Genomic DNA, 23,063 nt, shown 5'->3' on the forward strand with positions numbered 1-23,063 from the left:
CAAGGAATTGTACTAAAGGATCACAGCAGTAGGAAACTTGAGAACCACTGCTCTACAGAGACAAGTGTCTGTAGGAAATATACATAACCTTTCACACTAAAAAGGAATGATACATTCTACAGTATGGGTGAACCTTGACAAGGGAAAGCAGCCAGCCATCAGATACCATCAACTGTGTGCTTCCATTTATGCAATGTCCAGAACGTGAAAATACGTGTGCAGATTAGTGCTTAAAGCTGAGGACATGGTGGCTACAGTTGACAGCCAAAAGGAACGGAGTTTGTTTGTGGGGTGATGAGTATGTCTTGAAGCTGGCTGTGGCAATAACTCCACAGCTGTAAATACTGTGGAAAACCACTAAACTCTACACTTATATGAGCTAGTTGAATGATTAATTACATCTCAATAAAACTTAACAAGAAAGTTCAAGTACAAGTTAAAGACAGCTTAAAATTCTGAAAAGCTTTATTATGAAAACAAAATCAAAAAGGGTAAATGAGCATGAAAGAACTTCACTACTGATAAAAGGATACGAACGTTACAAAATCTGGGATAAAACTGCTTATAGTTATAAACAACTCCTTTAAAGTAATTGTACTTACTGATATTTTATAATTTTAATTTTGCAGACGTACCTTAGCTACAGGAGGAACACATTTACTGTAAATACACATCACCTTTGATATGACCTAAGAGACCAGCCTACATAAAGGCAGCTGTATTCACTCTTGTTAAGTAGCTGTACAAGGCAATTGGCTTGAAACAGGAAACGGTAATTTATGAGATACTGAATGCTTCTGTTATGCCATTATTACACAAAATATAGATAACAGTCACAAGTAAAGTCTATTTCTTACAAAATTTCACATAGTATTCCATATGTTAAGATTACAATTTCGCCATTCTAGGAGATATAAGCAGAAACAATCTAAAGAAACCTTTATACTTCATTCAACACATTTGTTTCCAAAATGTTCTTTTTATTACAGAAGCAAGTATATTATTTAGAAACTTTACTAGAAAAAAATAAGCTGTCACATATATATTCCTTTCCAACATTGCATCTAATTTTATTTAAAGCATTAACCCTATACATTGAAAAAAAAAAAAAACTCAGTAATTTGGGTAAGAACTTGATTTTCCTTATAATTCCCAGAGCCAGAATTCTAATACATATTGAGTCTAAAGCTACTATCCAATAGCAACAATAGAGACTATGTTTCTAATTTTTGGATTTTTCTCTGAGATAGGGATTCATGCATCCCAGGCTGGCCTCAACCTCATGTATGTAGTCGAGGGTGGCTCTGAACGCTTGACCCCCCTGTCTCCACATCTCACATGCTGGGATCACAGGTGTGCACCACACCACACAGCAAATCTAGGTGTGTTGAAAACTGGGTAAAGGAAGAAAGGATATGCTAAAATAGAAGTTAGAAAGTAGCTGTGAGCTTAAAAAGGTTAAGTATACAGAATTAGTATCACATGTCCTACAAATAGTCATGCATTAAAAATAAATTTACCAAAAGATTAATTTACATAGAACTGTTAAAAACCCTGCCAACTAAAGAAAAAAAAAAAAAACCAAAACACTACTTTTATACAAAAAGAGGCACCAAAATGTTACCAATTCAAAAATAAGAGGCCCCAAGAAAGATTTCTCAAAACTAAAGTAACTTAATAAAAAAAGTTATACAAGAAATCAATAACCTATTTTAGGCATGTTTTCAGCTGCAAATTTTTAACACACTTTAACTTCCATTTCTCCATTAATTGTTGACTCAATCTAGACAGTATGGAAGAGTGTCAGAACACGGAGGCGACTGCCAATTTGGGATGCTGTCCTGAAAAGAAAAGCCTGTGTGCATGTGTGCGTGTCTGTAAAGACAGTGTTGGAGTAGAGTATATAGTACTTAGATTGTAACTCTGCTAGCATAATGCAGAACACAGATGCGGAAGTGATTTTTAAAGTTACTAAACTCATGGAGTCCACATTCCATCCCTTAGCAAGTACATTTCACTTGTTGGACTATTTGGCATTCAAGAAGCTAAATAAATTGACTTAGGACACTGGAAGTTCTTCACACAGATTTGCTCATTACCGAGTTGAAGTTAACAGTTACTATGGCATGGGGACATCTTTTTGTTGTTGTTGTGCTGGGGGTCAAACCCAGAATCTCCTGGACACTAGGGAAGTGCACTAGGACACTCGTATGCAAGGAAGGTAGGAAGTGGACCTACCCCCTCAGCCTTCCTGCATTTTATCAACATGACATAAGTTACCAGTATTTCTTTATGGAAAAGAAAATGGGTAATATGATATAAAATATAAAATGAATTTAGAAATAAAGAAGTTAAGGCACTTATTTCAATGGGTTTGTTGTATTAAGAGCAAATATGTTTTCTGTCTTTAAGGACTTCCTTCCCACCTGAATCCCCTAAGCTCTGCTCCTTCAAGGCAGCTTTTACAGTTGACTGTAACAGTTGCTAGGTGGCCCAGTTATCACCTACAGAATTTTTCACTTCTTACTCTACAGATTACTAAGGAAAAAATTAAATGCTTTCAACACAAAGTTTCTAGTGTTGTCTTAATGACAGTTAAGATGGAAGTGAATCAACTTATCTCTGATACTAATATTATCATTTTATTCTTTTCATTCCTTCATTTGCCTCCCCTCAACCCCAGTAGTGCTAGGGACAGCCAGAGCCCACTATCGATACATCAGCCAGTGTTGTCATTTCTAAAATAAAGCTTACTTCTCATTTCAGTTGATGCTGAGCGAGTCAATTATAAACTTTTTTTTTTTTAAGTCCACTATGTAAACCAGACTGGCCTTGAACCCAGAGATCTGCCTGCCTCTTCCTCCTGAGTACTGGGATTAAAAGAGTGAACCACCATGCCTGGGACTAAATATAAAATTCAAATCAAAAAATCTCTTTAACTATTTAAGAAATAAGTTGACAGAAGCAAAACTTATTAATACAACAAACAAAACTAAAACTAACTTAGCACGTTACATGTCAATAAAAATTCAGTTGAATATTTCATATTACAAGGGAAACACACTTTGTACTTCTGCCTTTACAGTATGAAAGCTGTTTCTACATGCTTTGACCATAAGAATGGTCATCCATCTACTCAAGAGTGTACTTGAGTAGTCGCTAATTTTTCATAATGCCTGATGTGCAACACTGGTGACTACACGACGCTCACAGTCGGTGAGGTACACTGCCGTAGCTGCTCGTCTATAGTAAAACAAGTGTGTAAGAGTCAACCAAAACCAGAAGATAGCACAGATGTCAGCTAAGCTCCGAAAGTTACTCTAAGTGCACATACTTGAAAAAAAGCACATATAATTACAAAAAAGGATATATTTTCTTAATTTGAGTTCTGAAAATGTGATTTTTATAGCACAGTTGCAAATAAAGAGCTATAGAACCTGTTCACTGAACAACTCTTTAATGTAAAATTAAATATGCATCTTATTAAAGCCATTTCTTTACAGGTTTTATCCTGAATCTCTAAGAGGGCACCAAAAAACAAAAAACACAAAACACAAACAAACCAGGGTCTCATCATGTAACTCTCTGGCTGTCCTGGAACATACTAGACCAAGCTGGCTTCAAACTCATAGATTCACCTGCCCCTGCCTCCCAAGTGCTGACAGTAGAGGCATGAGCCACTACACTGGCTTTCAATTTCTTTTAATGATACAAAAATGAAAATACACAAAGAAATATAACATTTATGCTCTGAACTGTTGAAAACTTTATTTAGCTCTCAATTTGCTCTTTTAAAAGCATCTACATATAGCTCCAGACACTGATGCTCAGTGGTGGTGTACATTTATTACTGTGACAGTGTCAATTCCTTTCACTTAATGCGTCCAAAGAAACGTGATTAGACTGCACACTCCACACTCCACAAACCTGTAAGATTCTTTTAAATGTCCACTAACATGTAGGTATGTGTGTATGTATGTATGTACAGAGTGACTGCCTTAGCATGACTGAATGTTACCAACTTAATGGGCGTACATGAGAAAAGGCAATCACTTAAAAGTCATGAAACAAATGTACTAATCCATCCCATGTCTCACCAGGAATGTGCTTACTCACTGCAGCAGATGACAGAAACAGTGTCATAAAAACAATCACTTTCCTTTATGCTATGTCCATTTTAATTTAAATGTCACATATTTTTAACTAACATTTAAACTGTTTTTAATTGCAAGAGATTTACATCTGTTACAAACTTGCTCGGAGAATTTTCGCTTGCACTATAGAATTAAATCACATTAAGCACTTATTAAAAATCACGTTTTCGAAGTAAACACTGACACTGACAAATATTCAAATTAACGATCAATACTACAAAACAACATTTATGAGGAGATGACACACAGGGAAACTTGGAATCATGTACTAGGGAGGAAAGCAGTGAGGAAGATCGCCACGGTGGGTTTGACGGTTTACTAAGACAGCAACATCTGATCGTCTATTTCCAAACACTAAACCCAGGAATCAGCAGGCGTGGGAGGGGTAGCAGCATTTCAAATACCCACACTCAATCTGCAAGACACCATGGAGGTCCAAGAAAACTGAATTTTACTTCAAGTAATATGTCTTTGAAATGAAGGCTCTGTTATTTTTCAAGACTGGAAGGATATCACAGTGTTGACTTTATATACAAAGTAGGATCTGTTCCAGTACACTCTAGTGAAGTAATTCACATATGGAGAGTAGTTAATTTTGACCTCATGACAAAATCGTCCATATTTGGAATAGGTTAACTTGTCACCTTCTTCACAAACCACCTATCAAAAAATAAGAAACACATTATTAAAACACTTACTAAATTTATGAGAAATGTTGCATGAAAATTATCACTGGTAAATATGAGCATAAAATATCTTATGCTGTTAGCAATTTTAAGCCTTTTCCTAAGTCCCCACAACCACTAACCTCCTGAACACTGACAGAGAAATAAACATAAAATGTCTGCAGTTTGTAAAGGGTTTAACCCTAAAGTTTAGCTGGCATTGTTTCTGTGTCTGCCATTGCCACTCTGAAGACCTAACAGCCTCAAAGGATAAACAGTGAACACAGCATCTTCTCACACAAGCACATTCTTCCTGTGTAGACCCATACTCACCTAGCAAGCAAGCACGCTTGTATTAGGATTTCACATTCCCATTTAACAATGCTCTTGCTGCCAGAGCTCAGCTAATTTTAAGTTTTAAAGTTTTTATTACATTAGCGTGTGTGTGTGTGTGTGTGTGTGTGTGTTTAGGTGAGAGGACAACTCTCAGAAGTCCCATGATTGGAACTCAGGTTGTCAGGCCTGGAGACAAAAACTCACTAAAGATGCTTCCTGCCCAGGATTGTTTGTTTTTATAATATTATTGTATCACCTATATCAGACATCAGCTAGCCAACATTAATAGTAAGTTTATGCCTGGTATGCTTAAGTTTATGCCTGGTATTAGTTGAAAGGAAGAGCAGAAAGGCAGGGTACCAAAAGAATAGAAAGGCAGCAAGAGAGCAGAAGGAAATTATCAGTAATTACTAAATATCATTTCTTGATTACAACTCATCTATCACCGATAAATCGAAATGTTATCAAGCACCAACTGAGTGCATTCAAAATACATGCAGCATAAACTAAGTTTATAGTGCAAGTTTTTATTTAGTAACAAAGGAAAATTATTGTTTTATGTGGATAGGTGTTTTTGCCTGCCTGTATATATGTATCCCTCATGCATGCAGTACCTCCAGGGGACAGAAGAGGGCATTAGGCTGTGAGCTGCTATGTGAGTCTTGAGACCTGAACCTGGGTTCTCTTCAAGGGCAAGAAGGGCTCTTTTAATGCTGAGCCATCTCTCCAACCCTGAAAGATGGAAACTGTGAAAACAAATTCCTCACCTCCAAACTGGTCTTGGATTATTAAGACAAACATAATTATTTCAGAAAGGAAAAGAAAATATGCTGGCTGCAGCCAAAACAGAATTTGCCCTACAACTCAGCATCATCAAGTCACCTTTTTCTCAAGTCCTCTAGCCTAAATTTTCTCAGGAGCATCTGCTCCCACCAGTTCTATTTATCAGGCTTACAAGCTCCCCTGTGAGTTGTCTTGGTTACTAGTTATGCAGTGTTTCCACGACAAGCTGAGAGGGAAGGTGGCTTGCTAAAGCAGCTAAAACTCATGTAGGAAGATGATAAGGCTAACTAAAGTCAGAACGGTTTTTCAAATGGTTACTTACGTGTCCATTTGCAACATCCAATAAATCTTTAACCCTGCAGCCTCTCATGGTTCCCATCTCATTGCAGATGGCATCTTCTACAATTAGGTAGTTAGCTTTATAGGATGTCAGTATCTTATAAATGTCCTCAGCAGATCGCTTTGAATAGATTTGGTAAATCTGAAAGGAAATAAAACAAAATTTAAAAGACATGGAAAGCACCTGCTAATTTAAAATGACACAGCTTTAATGAAAAGTGCTTAGCAGGGATGGAGAGATGGTTCCGCAATTAGGAGCGTGTCCTGCTCTTCTAGAAGACCTGATTTGGTACCCAGCACGGGCATCAGTAGTTCAAAACTGCTCTAACTCCATCTCCACATGATAGCCTCTTCTGGACTCCACACACACCTGAGCTCACCCTGATGTGTACACATATACTTATAAAAATTTAAAATTCTGAATAAAGTACAGCTCGCCACTGTTTTTAGTATACTTATAGAGTTGTATATCTACCAACACAACTTTAGATTATCTGCATTATCCAAAAGAAGAAATGCTGTATACCTTATTGTCACCTCCCCATCTGCCTGCCACAGTCCGATATAACCAATAATCTACTTTGTCTCTACAAAGATATCTCTTCTAGACATGTGAAATACAGGGCAACTCTCATACATGATCCTTTGTGTCTGGCTTCCTTTCCTTGGCATAAAGCTTACCTAACTCATCCATACTCTACTGTAGTATTTTTAAGTACTTCATTATAAAAGTCAAATAATATTTGCTCTATTAACATAAGGATAAGACATTTTGCTTACCTGTATCAGTTAATAAACATTTCGGTTGCTTCAATTTTGGGGCCCTTGTGGATAACGTACACGAACGTTTATGTAAGTTTGAGCAGGACACACTTTCATTCACAACAGAACCACTGTGCCGTGAGGAACTCCAGCTAATTTTGTGAGGACTCTCTGGCTGGTTTCCCACACACTGTGTACAGGGTTATACTGGAGCTCTCCACGTCCTAAGCAACACTTACTTGTCCTTTTGGTTTGTTTTTTGAGACTTGACGTCTACGTAGTACTGGAACGTAATACAAAGACTAGGCAGGCGGCCCTTGAATTCCTGCCTCAGCTCATCACACCCCTCAGTGCTAGGTTAAAGGCGCAGAGCACCACGCCCAGCTCGCCTGTCCTTTGACGGCACTATTCTACTTGGTGTGTAGAACTCTCTACTGCAGATTTGATTTTCACTTTCCTGATGGTTAATGAAGTTTAATGAAGCTATGTACCTTTCGTAGGTAAATTGTCACTTGTAGTTCTTTGAGAAAATGCCTATTCAAGTCCTTTCCCTATTTTCAAAATTTAATCAGTTGTTTTATGATTGAGTTGTAATAGTTTCTTTAGTTTTTTAATTGCCATGTGTCCTAATGCTCATTTTCCATATAAGAATAAATAATGTTAAAAATAATTTGGCCACTCAGAAATAATGAGAAAGGATGTTTGAAATTTGAGTTGTGACTAGATGGCCATCTCATTACAGCTTGGATCTATGGTATCATATACTATTTGTTCTGAAAAAACACCACGATATAATACCTAGATTGAGTAAGGTCCTAGAGCTGGAGAGATTTCAGTGTTTAGTAACACTCATTACATTTCAGGGGACCCAGGTTCCATTCCCAGCACCCACGTGGTGGCTCCAACTGTCTGTAACCACAACTGTCTATAACTTCAGTCTCAGAGGATCAATGCCAGCTGAGTACATGGTACACACCTGTAATCCCAGCACTTGAGGAGGCAGAGGCAGGCAGATCTCTGTGAGCTCAAGGCCAGCCTGGTCTACAAAGCAAGTCCAGAACAGCCAAGACTACACAGAAAAGCCCTGTTTCAACCTCCCAACAGCGTTTTAAAAAATTGAAGTGAATTACAACTTTGAAAATTAGATTTTCCTAGCTATCAGGAAACATGTATCAGCACAGAACAAGTTTACACTGTTATTTTTAAAAGAGCCAAACGTAGACCATGAAATGCCTTACATTTTCATTTCTCTTGAGAAGATCATCATCGCTATAAAGTGGCAAGCTTGCCACCATCCACCCGGTGCACAGCTTAATCACACCCATTAACTGTGGGCTTCCTGCAAACACAGCTGCAACTGGAGCTTGCCTCCTGTCAAGAACCAACAGATCAGACGGTAAAACAACAAATACTCTGTTACGATCACTGATTTATACCAACTCTCAAATGCCAGCACTTGCAATGTACAGCACCTTTAGATTTCAAAGGTGTCAAGTATGGTTCCTTTAACTTATGTACTCATTTAAAAGCAGGCTAGAATGAACATCTACATGTCAGCAGCTGTCTTCAGTACTGAAGATAAAGACATGTTTTCAAACAGAGTAGAGATAAGAAACAAGAATATGCCAGGAGGTGGCGCGACACACCTTTAATCCCAGTGCTCGGAAGGTGTCTACCTCTGAGTTGTACCTCCAGTCCTACACTAATTTATACGCCATCCAGCATCTGACTAATACGTACTGCAGATAGAGCTAAACTCTGGAAGAAAAGGAGCAGCACCTGACCACTGTCCTAATGAAAGACTCAGGAGTAAGAAAACTGACATAAGATAAAATATACTCCGATAAATATCCAATTATCCAATATCAAACCATTTTTCAGGCTTTAGCCATGCTTTTTTGATTTTGGAGACAAGGTTTCTCTGTGTAGCCTTGGCTGTCCTGGAACTCACAGAGATCTGCCTGCCTCTGCTTCCTGAGAGCTGGGATTACATGCATGCAACACTACGCCTGGCTTGCAGCTTCCTTTTGTTAGTGTTGTACTGTCAAGCTCCCCAATGGCAACTACAACTCACATTAAGTATTAGCAGCAATGGTTAAGGTAACCTAAAAAATTTATATATATAAGGAATGTCTTTACAGAAATAAGACCTCATTAAAAGACGTAGTCTCACTTTTATGTACTCATTCTATATACAAACTTGTCATTTCTCTAAGTATTTTGGCTCCACCTGCTTTATTCTCCAGGCTTTACAATCACCACCACCACCAGGGTCTCACCCTGCAATTCAGTCTGATCTCAAACTTACAGTGATCCCCTTACCTCAGTTTCCATAGTATTCAACATTACAGGCATAAACTACCAGGTCTGGCTCTTCTAGGACATTTTTATAAAGTGTGTTACCTCTTTTTCGTATTTTGTTTCTAGATCTTTAACAGTTGTCAACATATTATTTGGAAATCTCTCTCCAGGGTTAGATTGATGACAAAAATGGCTGTACTATTTATTCTCTCTCTTAGCCACGGATATGGACAGAAAAGCTAATCTTGGCCATGTGATTTGCTAGATCAATAGGACAACAGCTGTGTGTGCTGGCTAATTTCATGTCAACTTGACACAAAATAGACATGTATCTGGGAAGAGGGACTCTTAACTAAGAAAATGTCTCCATACAACTGGCTTCCAGGCAAGCCTGTGGTGCATTTTCTTGATTCATAACTGATGTGGGTGGACCCAGTTCACTGAGAGTGCTGCTGCTTTCCTGGGTGCTATAAGAAAGTAGGTTGGGGCTGGAGAGGTGGCGCAGAGGTTAAGAGCATTGGTTATTCTTCCAAAGGTCCTGAGTTCAATTCCCAGCAACCACATGGTGGCTCATAACCATCTATAATAAGATCTGGTGCTCTCTTCTGGTGTAAAGGTATACAAACAGGCAGAACACTGTATAAATAACAAATAAGTCTTTAAAAGAGAGAAAGAGAAAGCAAGCAGGCTGAACAAGCCATGAAGAGTAACACAGCATGCAGTACTCCTCCATGGCCTCTGCATCAGCTCTTATCTATAGATTCCTGTCCTGACTTCCATCAATGATGAACTGTGATATAACGTGTAAGATGAAATAAGCCCCTTCCTCCCCAAGATGCTTTTGGTCATGCTTTTATCACAGCAGCAGAAACCTTAAGATACAAGCAAAATCTCACAGATACTGTGCTTTACACTGAATCCTGTCCATTCTGTTTGCTTTTGAGAACTCACTGGCTATATACCACAAGACCACAGGCCAAGTTAATCTGATCTTAGGTGACAACTAGCCAAACACGGACAGGCAAAGAGGCCATTCCTGCCTACCTAGTCCCACCTACGCTGGCTGAGGCCAGAAGAATCATCTCCAGTGTGTTACTGCTTGCTGATCCTCAAAAATGTGCAAAATATTAACTGTTGACTGCTTATAAAGTTTTATGACAGTCTGTTACATGCCAAAATGAAAGAACGCAAATTATCAGAAATTGCTACTGTTTACTATTATAGAAATTCCACTGTTTACTACAACAATAATAGCTGATATTTGCTATGGTGAATTGTTTTCTCATGTTTGTTAATTTGGAATTTCATTTAACTATTTGTGGAACTCCGTATAACCTGAATTAAAAAGAACCAAGTCAGAGAAGTATTTTTTTTTAACTTATCTTTATTTTATGTACATTAGCATGAAGGAATCAGGTCTCTTGGGATGGGCATTACAGACAGCTGTAAGCTGCCATGTGGGTGCTGGTAATTGAACCCAGGTCCTTTGGAAGAGCAGACAGTGCTCTTAACCACTGAGCCATCTCTCCAGCCCCCAGAGAAGTATTTTTTATGAAGATCTCACTACCTTGGGTTTCCTGAATCAGACAAGTATGATTTCAAACTCCAAGCCCATGTGAATTCAGACCCATTACTACAAACTCAAGAGACGAATTACTTTTACTGTTGTGATTGTTTCTAGAACAGAAGGAGCATGGCTTTTTGAACATTTTGTTCCTCGATGTTCTCACTGGCAATAGTCTTTTCTGGGCCCCTGAGGTATTCTCCATCGGCCCATGAGCAGTAAAGGATGTCTGTCTCTGGAGCACACATTTCTGCTGTGTGAGAGGGTCTCTAAGCCTCCAGTCTCATACTTACCAATGTTGTTTCAACATTGAAGTGAGTTTATTTAGAAAAGTAGAATTACAAAGTAAGAATTCCTGAGCTTATCGCCACATTTTCTAAATGTGGAGAACAATTTATTTATTAGTGAGACAGCATGCAATGACAATGACAGTGAGTAATAATTTTGGGCAGTTTGGTTCTTACTTTATCCAGGCCATAAGTTCCACTGTGTCTGGATCATAGAATTCTTGTAGTTCTGTTAATTCTGTAATTAATCGTGGAAAAAACTAAAACACAAAGCAAAATACCCGAAGGTGTAAGTAACTGGAAAGCTTAAAACTGTTTCAGAGTATTCCAAAAGAGTAACTTAAAGCACAATTGACATGGCAAAACTGCCAGGTCTCTGCCCTCTTCACTGACCTACTCATGCTTTCCTACCACAATAATTACAATTTTATAGTCTACTCACTGCTAGTCTCAGTAACTAATGCTATTACCAAACAATCATCAATTATATCTTTCATGCACAGACATATCAAATAAAAATATTCAAGGACAAATATTTTTGCAGGTTTATTAGCAATTAGTTTCCTGTTATGTTACATTAAGCCAAAAACTTTATTTCATCCCACAGATATTAAAATTAAGAGTTACCAAAATATATTTAAATATTCAGATCTACTTATTAGTCAATAACTCTTTCAATTATGATAGGAATTTACAATGGCTTTAGACTAACAAGAACCACATTAGAAGGCGTTCAGCATTTCAGGCTGAATGTAATAGGGTTCATGTGTAATCCTAGCACTGGAGCTGCTGAGTCAGAAGGATCAGCATAAATTCAAGGACAGCCTGGGCTATGTACTGAGACCTTGTCTCAAAAGACAGCAAGCAAATGAGTGCTCAAATACATAAAACAAACAAACAAACAAGCAAATAAATGTTTTGAGAGCAGAAGTTGGTAGTACATGTCATTAATCCTAGAACCTGGGAAGTAGAGGCAAGCAGATCCCTAAGAGTTAGAGGTTACTGTGGTTTACATATTGAATTCCAGGAGAGCCAAGGCAAAAAAAAAAAGAAAAATTGTTTTAGCTCTTTGAAGTAACAACAGCAGCAACATTAAGGATATCAGCTTTGTTAGTGCAGTATCTTGATAAAAGCTTCCTACACACATACATAAAGTTAGTACCTTATAGATAAGTACATTTTGATAATATAAAATTTCAGTTTTCTTACCTCTTTCCACAAACTAAGACCTATAATAGTGGGCACAGCCATGCTCAGAATAAGAGCCTAAAACAGTAAAGCAAAAAGAGTTATGAGTAAACATATTTTAGAATATATCCTAGAATTATTAGCATTGATACTATGATCAACTGAATATCCTTATAGATATAAAATTCAATCATTAAGACTGACATTGATCAAGAGGGAGGACTCTGCCTAAAATGCTCAATCCCTATCCAGAAAGGCAAAGAGGATGGACATCAGAAGAAGGAGAAAAGAGGGAACAAGTCAGGAGCCTGACACAGAGGACCTCTGAAAGGCTCTGCCCTACAGATGCAGATGCTGAGACTTATGGCCAACCTTTGGGCAGAGTGTAGGGAATCTTATGAAAGAAGTGGGAAACAGTAAGATCTGGAGAGGACAGGAACTCCACATGGAGAGCAACAGAACCAAAAAATCTGAGCACAGGGGTCTTTCCTGAGACTGATACTCCAACCAAGGACCATGCATAGAGATAACCTAAGACTCCTGCACAGATATAGCCCATAGCAGTTTAGTATCCAAGTGGGTTCCATTATAATAGGAACAGGGACTATCTCTGACATGAACTGATTGGCCTGCTCTTTAATTACCTCTCCCTGAGGGGGAAGCAGCATTACCAGGCCACAGAAGACAATGCAGCCACTCCTGATGAGACCTAATTGACTAGGATCAGAAGGAAGGAAAAGAAGACCCCTATCAGTGGACTTGGGGAGGAGCATGCGTGCAGAAGGTGGAGGAAAGAAGGGATTGGGATAGAAGGAGGGAGGGAACTACAGGGGGGTACAAAGTGAATAAAGTATAATTAATAAAGAATAAAAAAATTAAAAAAAGACTGACAGAAAAAAAAAAAGACTAACATCAGTATGAATCTAGATCAAAGTGAAGTGAGTGAAGACTAATGTGTTTCAAACACATTGAGGTCCTGGTAAAAATATCTGCTATTTAAGGCAGTCCATCAAAAAGGTGACATGTGGTGACACCACCTGAGAGGCAGAGGCAGACAAAATCGAGTTAGGCCACCTGGTCTAGTGACTGAGTTCCAGGCCAACAGGGCTACCCAGTGAGACTCCATCTTAAACAAAACCAAACAAAATTATTACTGGGTGCAAGAGAGATGGCTCAACAGTTAAAGAGTGCTTAGTTCTCTTGCAGAGAACCAGGGTCAGTTCCCACCACAAACATGATGGCTCACAGCACACTGTAACACCCTCTTCTAATGTCCACAGGCTCATGCACACATGTGGGACATGCCTTTAATCTCAGCATTCAGAAGCCAGAGGCAGAGGAATCTGTTGTGGATAAAAACATGTTTTTGTTTTAAACCTAGGTGTGAAATGTGGGCCTGATACAGATAGTCCACTGCAGCAGACTATGCCTCCTGCGGGCTCTGAGAGGAGTTCTTCGCCAGCTGCAGGTAGTTTAAATCTGAGTAAGTATCAGAGCCCAGAGAGTGGGGCTCCGAGAAGAACAAGGCTGCTGCCTCCCCCTGCAGCTCCTGCTGCTGTTGATGCACTGAGACAAGAAGGTCTTCTGAAACGAGGACTGGACTGACTCCAAGGAACCTGAGGACCCTAACCAACAGGAAGCAGCTAAGAGAACTGTGGCCCCTCTCCCACTAACCCTTTCTCTCTCCTACCTCATGTTGGGATGCTGGAAGGGACTGGGGTAGAGTAGGGAGAGATATAAGAAACGTAAATAAAAGATTTTTTAAAAAGTACACCAACAGGAATCTCTGCAAGTTCAGGGTCAATCTGGACTTTGTAGAGAGAGTCTATCTCTAAATAAATAAAATAAGTTAGTGCTTAGTTGATCTGAACTTGCAGTTGCCTATAATCCTAAAACTGAGACAGTCAAGAGGATTGAGGACTTGAGGCCAATATGAGTTTTTTATATAAAGTGATTCTGGCTCATGGAACAAACTAGAAAACATTACTTCCAAAGCAGTATTTCAAATAGCAAACAACTTAAAGATTTACTTTATTTTTAATTAATGATGAGTGTGCAGCTCTATGTAAGCATGTGGATGTTAAGGGCTGATGCCGGAGGCAGGCTGTAAGACACGTGATATGGGGGCTGGGAGGCTAACTTGAGTCTTCTATAGGAGCAGTTCATGATTGTAACTGTTGAACCATGTTCCAGCCCCACTATGTGAAAATTCTGCCAGAGCTCTGTTATGATCTCTGAGTTTGAGGCCAGCCTGGTGTACAAAGTGAGTCTAGGACAGCCAAGGTTATACAGAGAAACCTTGTCTCTAAAAAAAAAATCAAACAAACAAAAAGACAAAACCAAAAAAAATTTTTTTAATTAAAAAAAAAAATTAAAGAACTTGCAGGTAATTATTTTTTTTAAAAGATTTATTTATTTATTATGGATACACAAGATCTCATTATGCACCAGATCTCCTTATAGGTGGCTGTGAGCTACCATGTGGTTGCTGGGAATTGAACTCAGGACTTTTGGAAGAACAGACAGTGCTCTTTAACCTCTGAGCCATCTCTCCAGCTCCTGCAGGTAATTATTTTTGAATTAGCATGGAAACCTAATAGCAAAAGGCACTGAAACCCCACAGGAAAAATAGCTAGCATAGATCATCATACAATGAGAAATATAAATTATGGAAGACTGGAAAATGCAAGAAGACCACTGTTTGTTTTTGTTTTGGGTTTTTGGGACAGAGTTTCTCTGTGTAGCCCTGGCTGTCTTGGACTCACTTTGTAGAGCAGGCTGGCTTCAAACTCAGATCTGCCTCCCTGAGTGCTGGGATTACAGACGAGTGCCACTGCACCCAGCCAAGAGGACCACTGTTAAACATAGCCTACTGTCTTCTTGTTCCTCCTGCCCTGGGACTTGCTCTTTAGATCAGGCTGGCCTTGAACTCAGAGATGTGTTTGCCTCTGCTGCCAAAGTGTTGAGATTAAAGGTGTGAGCCACTACCATCCAGCTGCCTTGGTTTTCATTTACTAGCATTAAAAATTTTTAATTACATTTATATGTTTAATTGTGTGTGTGTGCATGCATGCATGCAGGCATGTGTGTAGGCACATGCACCTGTGCATGTAAGACAACTACTGGGAACCAGTTCTCTTCTTCCATCATATGGGTTTGAACTCACATCATCACACCTGGGGGCAGGAGCCTTTACCCCACTGAGCGATCTTTATGGTCCTAACATTTTATTTTATATAACTGGAGGATAAACAAGTGGTAAACATAAAATAACAATGGCTCACCAACAATATTGGGTGTACAGTTCTTAACCGAAGCCACTTTAAAAGTGTCATCCAAAGTTCAGGGGAGCAGACACCAAATGCTGCTAACATGCACACATAAGGAGTCCAGATGAATTTCAAGCTGGAAAAAAAAGTCACATATTATACATCCTAGAGCACATCATTATAGGACTTCTCTTTTTTGTTTTTTTTTTCAAGGTAGGGTTTCTCTGACTTCTCTTTCCTAAATTCTGTTAACTGCCCATAAAATATTAGTGAAGGATGAAAGGTCTTTACTTCTAATTTTCAGCAACAGATTGGTACCCAATTTGTTGTTGCTGATTGTTTTTGAGACGAGGTTTCACTGTGTATAGCAAGCTGACATCAAACTCACAGACCCACGTCCCTGGAGCTAGAGGTGTGCACCTTCATTTGAAGCCCTCTTTTCTTTTTTCTTTCTCTCTTTTTTGAGACAGATGATCTCACTCAGTAGCCCAGACCATACTGGAGCTCACTATGCAGATGAGGCTGACATTTACTAGAATGAGTCTCCTGTCTCAGCCTTCTGGGGTTACAGGCATGAGCCACTATGATAAGAGTCTGGGTTACAGGTACGAGTCATCACCATGACTGGCTTTTCCTTTGTCTTTGAGACAGGATCTCACTCTGTAAGCCAAGCTGGCTTCAAACTCAAGGCAATCCTCCAACCTCAGCCTTCTAAGTGAGTGAGCTACCATACCTGACTTTTCTCTTATTTTTTTAAATTTTGTTTTTTTAGGTAAGGTTTCAAGTATCAAAGATTGGCATGGAATTTGCAATGCAGCCAAGCCAATGACCTTGAACTTGTGACTCTCTGCCTCCACTTCTGCAATGCTATGTTTGAGTCACCTTGCCCAGTTCTTAATCTGTTTTCACTTAAACAGAAAAAAGATGCTGGGGCACAGCTCCATGTACAGTATTCATCTAGCATATATGAGACCCTAATTCAATTCCCAACACCACAAAGAAAAAATAAGGAAGGATGTAGGGAGAGAAGAAAAAAAGGGGCAAAATGGAAAAACAATACATTTTGCTCTGAATTACAATAATAAATCACCATGCAAAAAGTCTCAAAAATCACCTTTCATAGTTTATTTTCATGCATCTTACTTATTGTTAATGTGAATAAATGTGTCATCTTGAACAAAAAGAGAGATCTGACCTCTAACCTCTCCTTCTAGGAGGTAGCCACCTGCCTGACAAGACTATCTTTGTGTAGATGGGATGGCTAGGCCATATCTTCGAGTTAGGCTAAGAGCATGATTTGTTGTGGGGCCACACACTATCAGCTCAACCTCTGGAGAGGCTTCAGAATCAGGTCAGTCACACAAGTGGCCAACATCACATGTGGCTAAGCATATAAGAACTGCACACAGTTGGGCTTCCCTGCCAGCTGTGTTCCCTGTGTTCTACCGGGTGTGCCCTGCTCCTGAGAAGCAGACACTGTGCATGCATCTCCACAGCACTACGATAGCGAGTGTCCAATGCCTACGTCTCTCCTTGACCCTGTTCTGGGTCTCTCTCTCATCTGCTCATTTTAGAAACCTGTTTTGCTGAAATAAGTGGTAACCATGAATACAGTGACTATTCTGGTTATGTCAACCCTAGTAACAGAACCCAAAAAATGTTTTGGGGAACTTCCAAACTTGTAGTCGGTTTCAAAAGTAGGGATAACTTTAAGGATGAAGAGACACCCCATTTTATTTGCTAAAACTGACTTACATATAGACTTAAAACCTTTGCTTGAGCCAGGAATATATACTGGAGTATATATTGTTTGCCTAGTATGTGCAAGGTCCTGGGTTCTGCCCCTAGCATTGCACAAAAGGGGTTTTGAGGTAGATTTTTGAGGCTCTCAAGCTCAAGGTCAGACTTGAGACAGTTTCGAGATAAAACAAAACAGCAACAACAAAACCCTTGTAGCTCAATGAATACATTTTGATAACGTTTATTAATAATCTCGCATGATTTTATGTAGAAGCAGGATAAGGGAGGTTTGAAAACTAAAACTTGGGGCTGTAGAGATGACTCAGAGGTTAAGCACTGGTTACTCTTCCATAGATCTTGAGTTCAATTCCCAGCAACCACCTAGTGGCTCATAACCATCTGTAATGAGATCTGGTGCCCTCTTCTGGTATGCGAGTATACATGCAAACAGAAAATTGTATACATAATAAATAAATAAATCTTAAAAAAAAAAGAAAACTAAAAACTTACTACAAATAATTAAAGATATGGTTTTCAGGTTTGTTGTTGTTTCTGTTTTGGTCTTGGGAGACAGGTCTCACTATATAGCACTGACTGGTCTAGAACTTGATATGTAGACCATGAACTCACAGGGAGGCACCTGCCTTTGCCTCCTGTATAACTGACATATCTGAATATTAACAGTAGTATGCTACATAACAGTGTTTTCGTCAACAACAGACTGCGTACAGGACAGTGATCCCACAAGAGGGAGCTCATTAAGCACTAAGTCTTAGAGAAATCCTGTCTTAAAAAACAAAACAAACAACAACGACAACAAAAAAACAACCCTTTTTATTTATTTTACCTGTATGACTGCTTTGCTTGAGTGTATGTATGTGTTGGAATAGGCCAGCAAAGAGTGTTGGGGCCTCTGAAACTGGAGGTTTTCAGATGGCTTCTAGAGAAAAGATTTATGTGGGTTCTGGGAAACAAATTCAGGTCTTCTGCAAATATTTTTAGCCAATAAGCCATTTCTCTAGCTCCTAAAAAGGGTTTGTTTGTTTTTCAAGACAGGGTTTCTCTGTGTAGCCCTGGCTATCCTGGAACTCCCTCTCTATAAACCAGGATGACTTTGAAGCAAAAGATCCACCTGACTCTGTCTCCCAAATAATGGATTAAAGGCCACGCCATGTCCTAAAAAGTTTATACTTTCTCTTTAAGATTTACTTATTTATTTATTTATTAAGTATATAATGCCCTGCCTATATGTAGGCCTGCATGCTGGAAGAGGGCACCAGATCTCACCCCAGATGGTTGTGGGCCACCATGCGGTTCCTGGGAATTGAACTCAGGACCTTTGGAAGAGCAGCTACTGCTCTTATCCTCTGAGCCATCTTTCCAGCCCCAAGTTTATACTTTCTTAAATAAAGTTTTGCAAACTGTTTCAAATGTACTCACTAGCTACTAACTTGTCAGTAGAAAAGTCAAGTTTTAAAACAAACTGATCCAACAAGTATTCTTACCCTTCCATAAGCATCGCAAGAGAACCCAGTACAAGAGTATGAATTACATGATAAATTATTTCTGGCCTTTCTCCAATTCTTCCATCTTCAAGAGTTGCAGTTTCTTTCTGAGATTTACCACTAAATAAAGGGAATATGTTTTTGATAGTTCAGAAAAAATACACATGAAAAATCAAAGACATTATTATCATCTTTGAAGACTATACCTAAACTGGATTTCTTCTCTTTCCTAAGATCAATTATGCCTGAACCAGCACTCTAATCAATATACGTAAATTATGAAGATAAGAAGCTGTAGCTAGCCAGCTTCCTTTTGTTTGGTTCTTGTTTGGACACAGGCTTCACTACACCAGCTCAGGCTGGCCCAGAACATATTCTGTAGCTAGGCTTGCTCTACTCCTGGCCACCTTTTGCTTTAGGCTAGAGAGTTGAGAAATTACTAGTGTGACTGGCTTCAGGTCGCTTTTTTCTTTTATTGTAGTGCTGGGGGGTTACCAAACGTTTACACTTATATAGACATATACAAGTGTAGTATCAGCCTTTAAGAGAGCGCGCACTGTACAGAGTAGGTCAACTGAGAAGCACCGCTAGTATTTCTTGTATGTATTTATTTTTGGATTTTGCAATGCGGTTTCCTGCAGCCTAACTAGCTCTGGACTTGATATGTAATTCAAGGCTGGCCTTGAAGTCAGGATCCTGTCTTCCCCTCTCAAGGGCTCAAATTAGAGGCATACTACAAGTACCCATAACTACCTTTCTAGCATGATAAACATATTTAAAACAATTATGTTCATAGTATTCATTTTGTTATTGGTTTGTTTTTTTTTTTGCTTTTGTTTCTCACTCTCTCTTTTTTTCCTGAGACAGAGTCGCACTATGTGGCCGAGGCTGCCTTTGAACTCAATTTTCTTAGCTCAGCCTCTTGAGTGCTTGGATTATCGGCATGTCTCATCATACTCCAAAAAGTTTACAGTAATTTCAAATCACACCACTAGCTTCATTTCAATTAAAGCACACACACACACACACACACACACACACACACACATCCCCATTTCACCTTAGAATTCTTCTGTGTAGCCCTGTCTATCCTACAACATGCTTTGTAGACCAGGCTGGCCTCAAAATCAGTGCTCTGCCTGCCTCAGCCTCCCAAGTGCTGAGATTAAAGGCATATGCCACCACACACAGCTGATACATTATTCTTAGTTAAATAAAATTTTCAGTAAATTAGGAAACAAGTCTGAAAGAGCTTAATCTATTACTTATACATGTATGTAAATACTCAGATGTATAAAGCTAAATATTTGCTTTCTTGATTAATTTATAATGACCAATACAGTAAACACAGTATTAGAAAGACGTGAGGTGGCACACATCTGCAGTCTTAAATGATTTGGAGGCTTGAGAATATGAATTTTAGAGCATTTGAGGCAGTACAAGAAAACCTTGTTCTCTCCTTCCTTTCCCCCTTAGAACTAAACCCAGAGCCTCATACAGGCTAGTTAAGTGTTCTACCATAGCACTAAACCCAGGCCCCAAACCCTGTCTCTTAATAAAACAAAACATATAAACAAACAAAAAAAAAACCTAAAATAAAACAAAAAAAAAAAAATGGATCTGGGTACAACTCAGTGGCAGAGCATACTTAAAATGTTTTATATCTTTAAAATACATCAATTAGTAATACAACTAATTGTTATAAGCACTTACCACATCCTCCTAAAAGTAACTTGTGTCATAGAAAGAAGACAAATGATTAACACTAAAATATAGAATGGTAATAGGGAAGATTGTGTCAATCGTAAAAAAAAATCCTGAGATGGTGGCTGGAGAGATTCTTGACAAAGGAGCCAGTTCAACGTAAAATTCCTACAAGAGACAAAACGTATGATATTAAAATCACATGTGCTTTAAACTACTGAACATAAAGGTATCTTAAAAATCTCAGTTAAATGTGAAGATAAAACTCGTTTTACAAACCCGCTCACTGACAGCAAAGTTAAAGTTATAAATGAAAGGAGGGTAGGCTACCAGGAAGCACATGCTTTCATCTTAACTGCTCAGAAACGGAATACTGCTGTTTCTCTTGCCAGAGTTAGGGTTGGTAATCAAGTTCCTCCAAAAAGGCTTGTGGCTGGAAAGCTTAATTCCCAATAGCAAAAGATGGAGGCTAGAGAACTGATTAGGTCATGAACTAGATGGAGTCCTAATCTGAGAAGATGGGGCCTATCTGAAGAAAGGTCACTGGATGGATTCCTTTGAAGTATATATCCTGTTCCTTCCCCTTTCTCCTCTCCCTCTACTTTCCAACCTCTTTCATCATATGCTAAGATCCATGGAGCAGAAACAGTAGAACCAAATGATCTATAAAACTGAGGCCAGTAAGACACCTTGGTGAGCTGGGCATGGTGGCTGCATGCCTTTAATCCCAGTACTCAGGAAGGCAGAGGGAGGCAGATCTCTGTGAGTTCAAGGCCAGCCTGGTCTACAAAGTGAGTCCAGGACAGCCAAGGCTACACAGAGAAACCCTGTCTTGAAAAAAAAAAAAAAAGTGGGGGGAGGGAGGGAGCTGGAGAGATGTCTCAGAGGTTAAGAACACTGACTGTTCTTCCAAAGGTTCTGAATTCAATTCCCAGCAACTATATGGTGGCTCATAATCATCTATAATGAGATCTGGTACCCTCTTCTGACAGGCACACATGCAGGCAAAATATTATATAAATTAAAAAAAAAAAAAAAGGGCCAACTTGGTGGGTAAAGGCGCTAGTTGTCAAGACTGAAAACCTCAGTTCAATGCCATAGTGGAAGATAACAAACTTTAAAAATTTGACTTCTGGCCTCAATATACATGCTATGGACACAAACACACACACACACACACACACACTTAAAAATTTTTTCTAAAGAAGTCAGAGCTGGAGATGTGTCTCAGTGGTTCAGAATACTGGCTGCCTTTCTACAGGACCTGGGTTCAAGTCCTATTGTGACTCAGAACCAGCTCTAATTCCAGTTCCAGGGTTTCCAACTCCCTTTTCTGGTCTCTAGGCAGCAGGCAGGCAAGTAGTACAGACATAATGTGCAGAACAAATACTATACACATCAAACAAAAATAATTTTAATAAATTCTTGAAGAAGCCTATAAAGTTGCCAACATGAGCATTTTGTAGAATGGCTAAGACACTGAAACTCTGACTATCTGTAAAGTCCAATGCAATATATTTTTCAAGTTGCTGAGCTGAGGGTTAAACCCTCATGCACGTGAGACAGGCACTTCTACCACTGAGCCACATCCCCAGGAAAGAGATGGTGCGATGTTCAGAAGTGCTCACAAGATAATTAAGAGATGGCTCGGCAGTTAACAGCCCTGGGGGACCCAGTGCCGCCTTGTGGCCGTCAGGGCACTTGCACCATGTATGTAGTGCACAGCATACCTGCAGGCAAACACTCACATATATGAAATAACAAAGTCTTAAGTGTCTATTTCAAAAATGACTATGTTTAAAAAACAAGCTGAAGCTCAACAATGTGATAAATAGGAGTATCTCAGAATTAAGACAATGTGACCAAAATACCTAATACAGGGTCAGGGACTCTTTAACTGTTGTTATTATTCTGAGGCAAGGCTTCATGTGTCTCAAGACATCATAAACACCAATTCCCTATGTAGCTGGAGATGACCTGAATTTCTGATACTGTTTACACCTCACCAAGAACCAGAGTTACAAGCATGTGCTACTATGCTCAGTTTATATGATACGGGGACTGAACCCAGGGCTGCAATGCCTGCAATCCCTTTACCATAGGGAATGAGTGCACCCATCAAACACTTCATTTGCTACTTGTGCTATAGAGAAATTCAGTCTCTACTCCTATAAATCACAGGAGTGAGGAAAAGGTTCCAAACCTTCTCAGAGCTTGAGACATGTGCAAGCAATTACCAGCTGTCAGTACATAATGGCATTTCTCTCCTGTTGGTTCATAAAACAAAAACTAAACCAACAACAACTAGAAACACAACATTATTTTTTAATGCACAACATCAGAAACTGGGCTGCTTGTAGTCTAATTGTTATACTATTATACTATAATATTATGTATGAGACTGCTTTATGAAACAAATACTTTCCTGCCTGTCCTCTGCCCTTTCTTTTCCTCATTTGGCAGGAC

At 39.1% G+C, this 23,063-nt stretch overlaps 1 protein-coding gene across 5 annotated transcripts in view; it reads right to left on the bottom strand.

Annotated features, from left to right (window-relative positions):
• Window positions 1-447: 447 nt before the first annotated feature.
• Dpy19l4 (dpy-19 like 4) overlaps window positions 448-23,063 on the bottom strand; it is a 53,321-nt gene continuing 30,705 nt past the window's right edge. For all 5 annotated transcript variants that reach the window (XM_060385992.1, XM_021657627.2, XM_060385995.1 and 2 more), the window contains 8 exons: window positions 20,607-20,765; window positions 18,894-19,013; window positions 15,664-15,784; window positions 12,401-12,457; window positions 11,369-11,451; window positions 8,278-8,410; window positions 6,261-6,419; window positions 448-4,814 (listed from right to left, as the gene is read on the bottom strand). In XM_060385992.1, coding sequence (XP_060241975.1) covers window positions 4,650-4,814; window positions 6,261-6,419; window positions 8,278-8,410; window positions 11,369-11,451; window positions 12,401-12,457; window positions 15,664-15,784; window positions 18,894-19,013; window positions 20,607-20,765 — 997 coding nt within the window. In that variant the 3' untranslated portion in view covers window positions 448-4,649. The remainder of the gene's footprint in view (window positions 4,815-6,260; window positions 6,420-8,277; window positions 8,411-11,368; window positions 11,452-12,400; window positions 12,458-15,663; window positions 15,785-18,893; window positions 19,014-20,606; window positions 20,766-23,063) is intronic.

Source organism: Meriones unguiculatus, chromosome 6 (genome assembly GCF_030254825.1).
Source record: "Meriones unguiculatus strain TT.TT164.6M chromosome 6, Bangor_MerUng_6.1, whole genome shotgun sequence".
NCBI lineage: Eukaryota > Metazoa > Chordata > Mammalia > Rodentia > Muridae > Meriones > Meriones unguiculatus.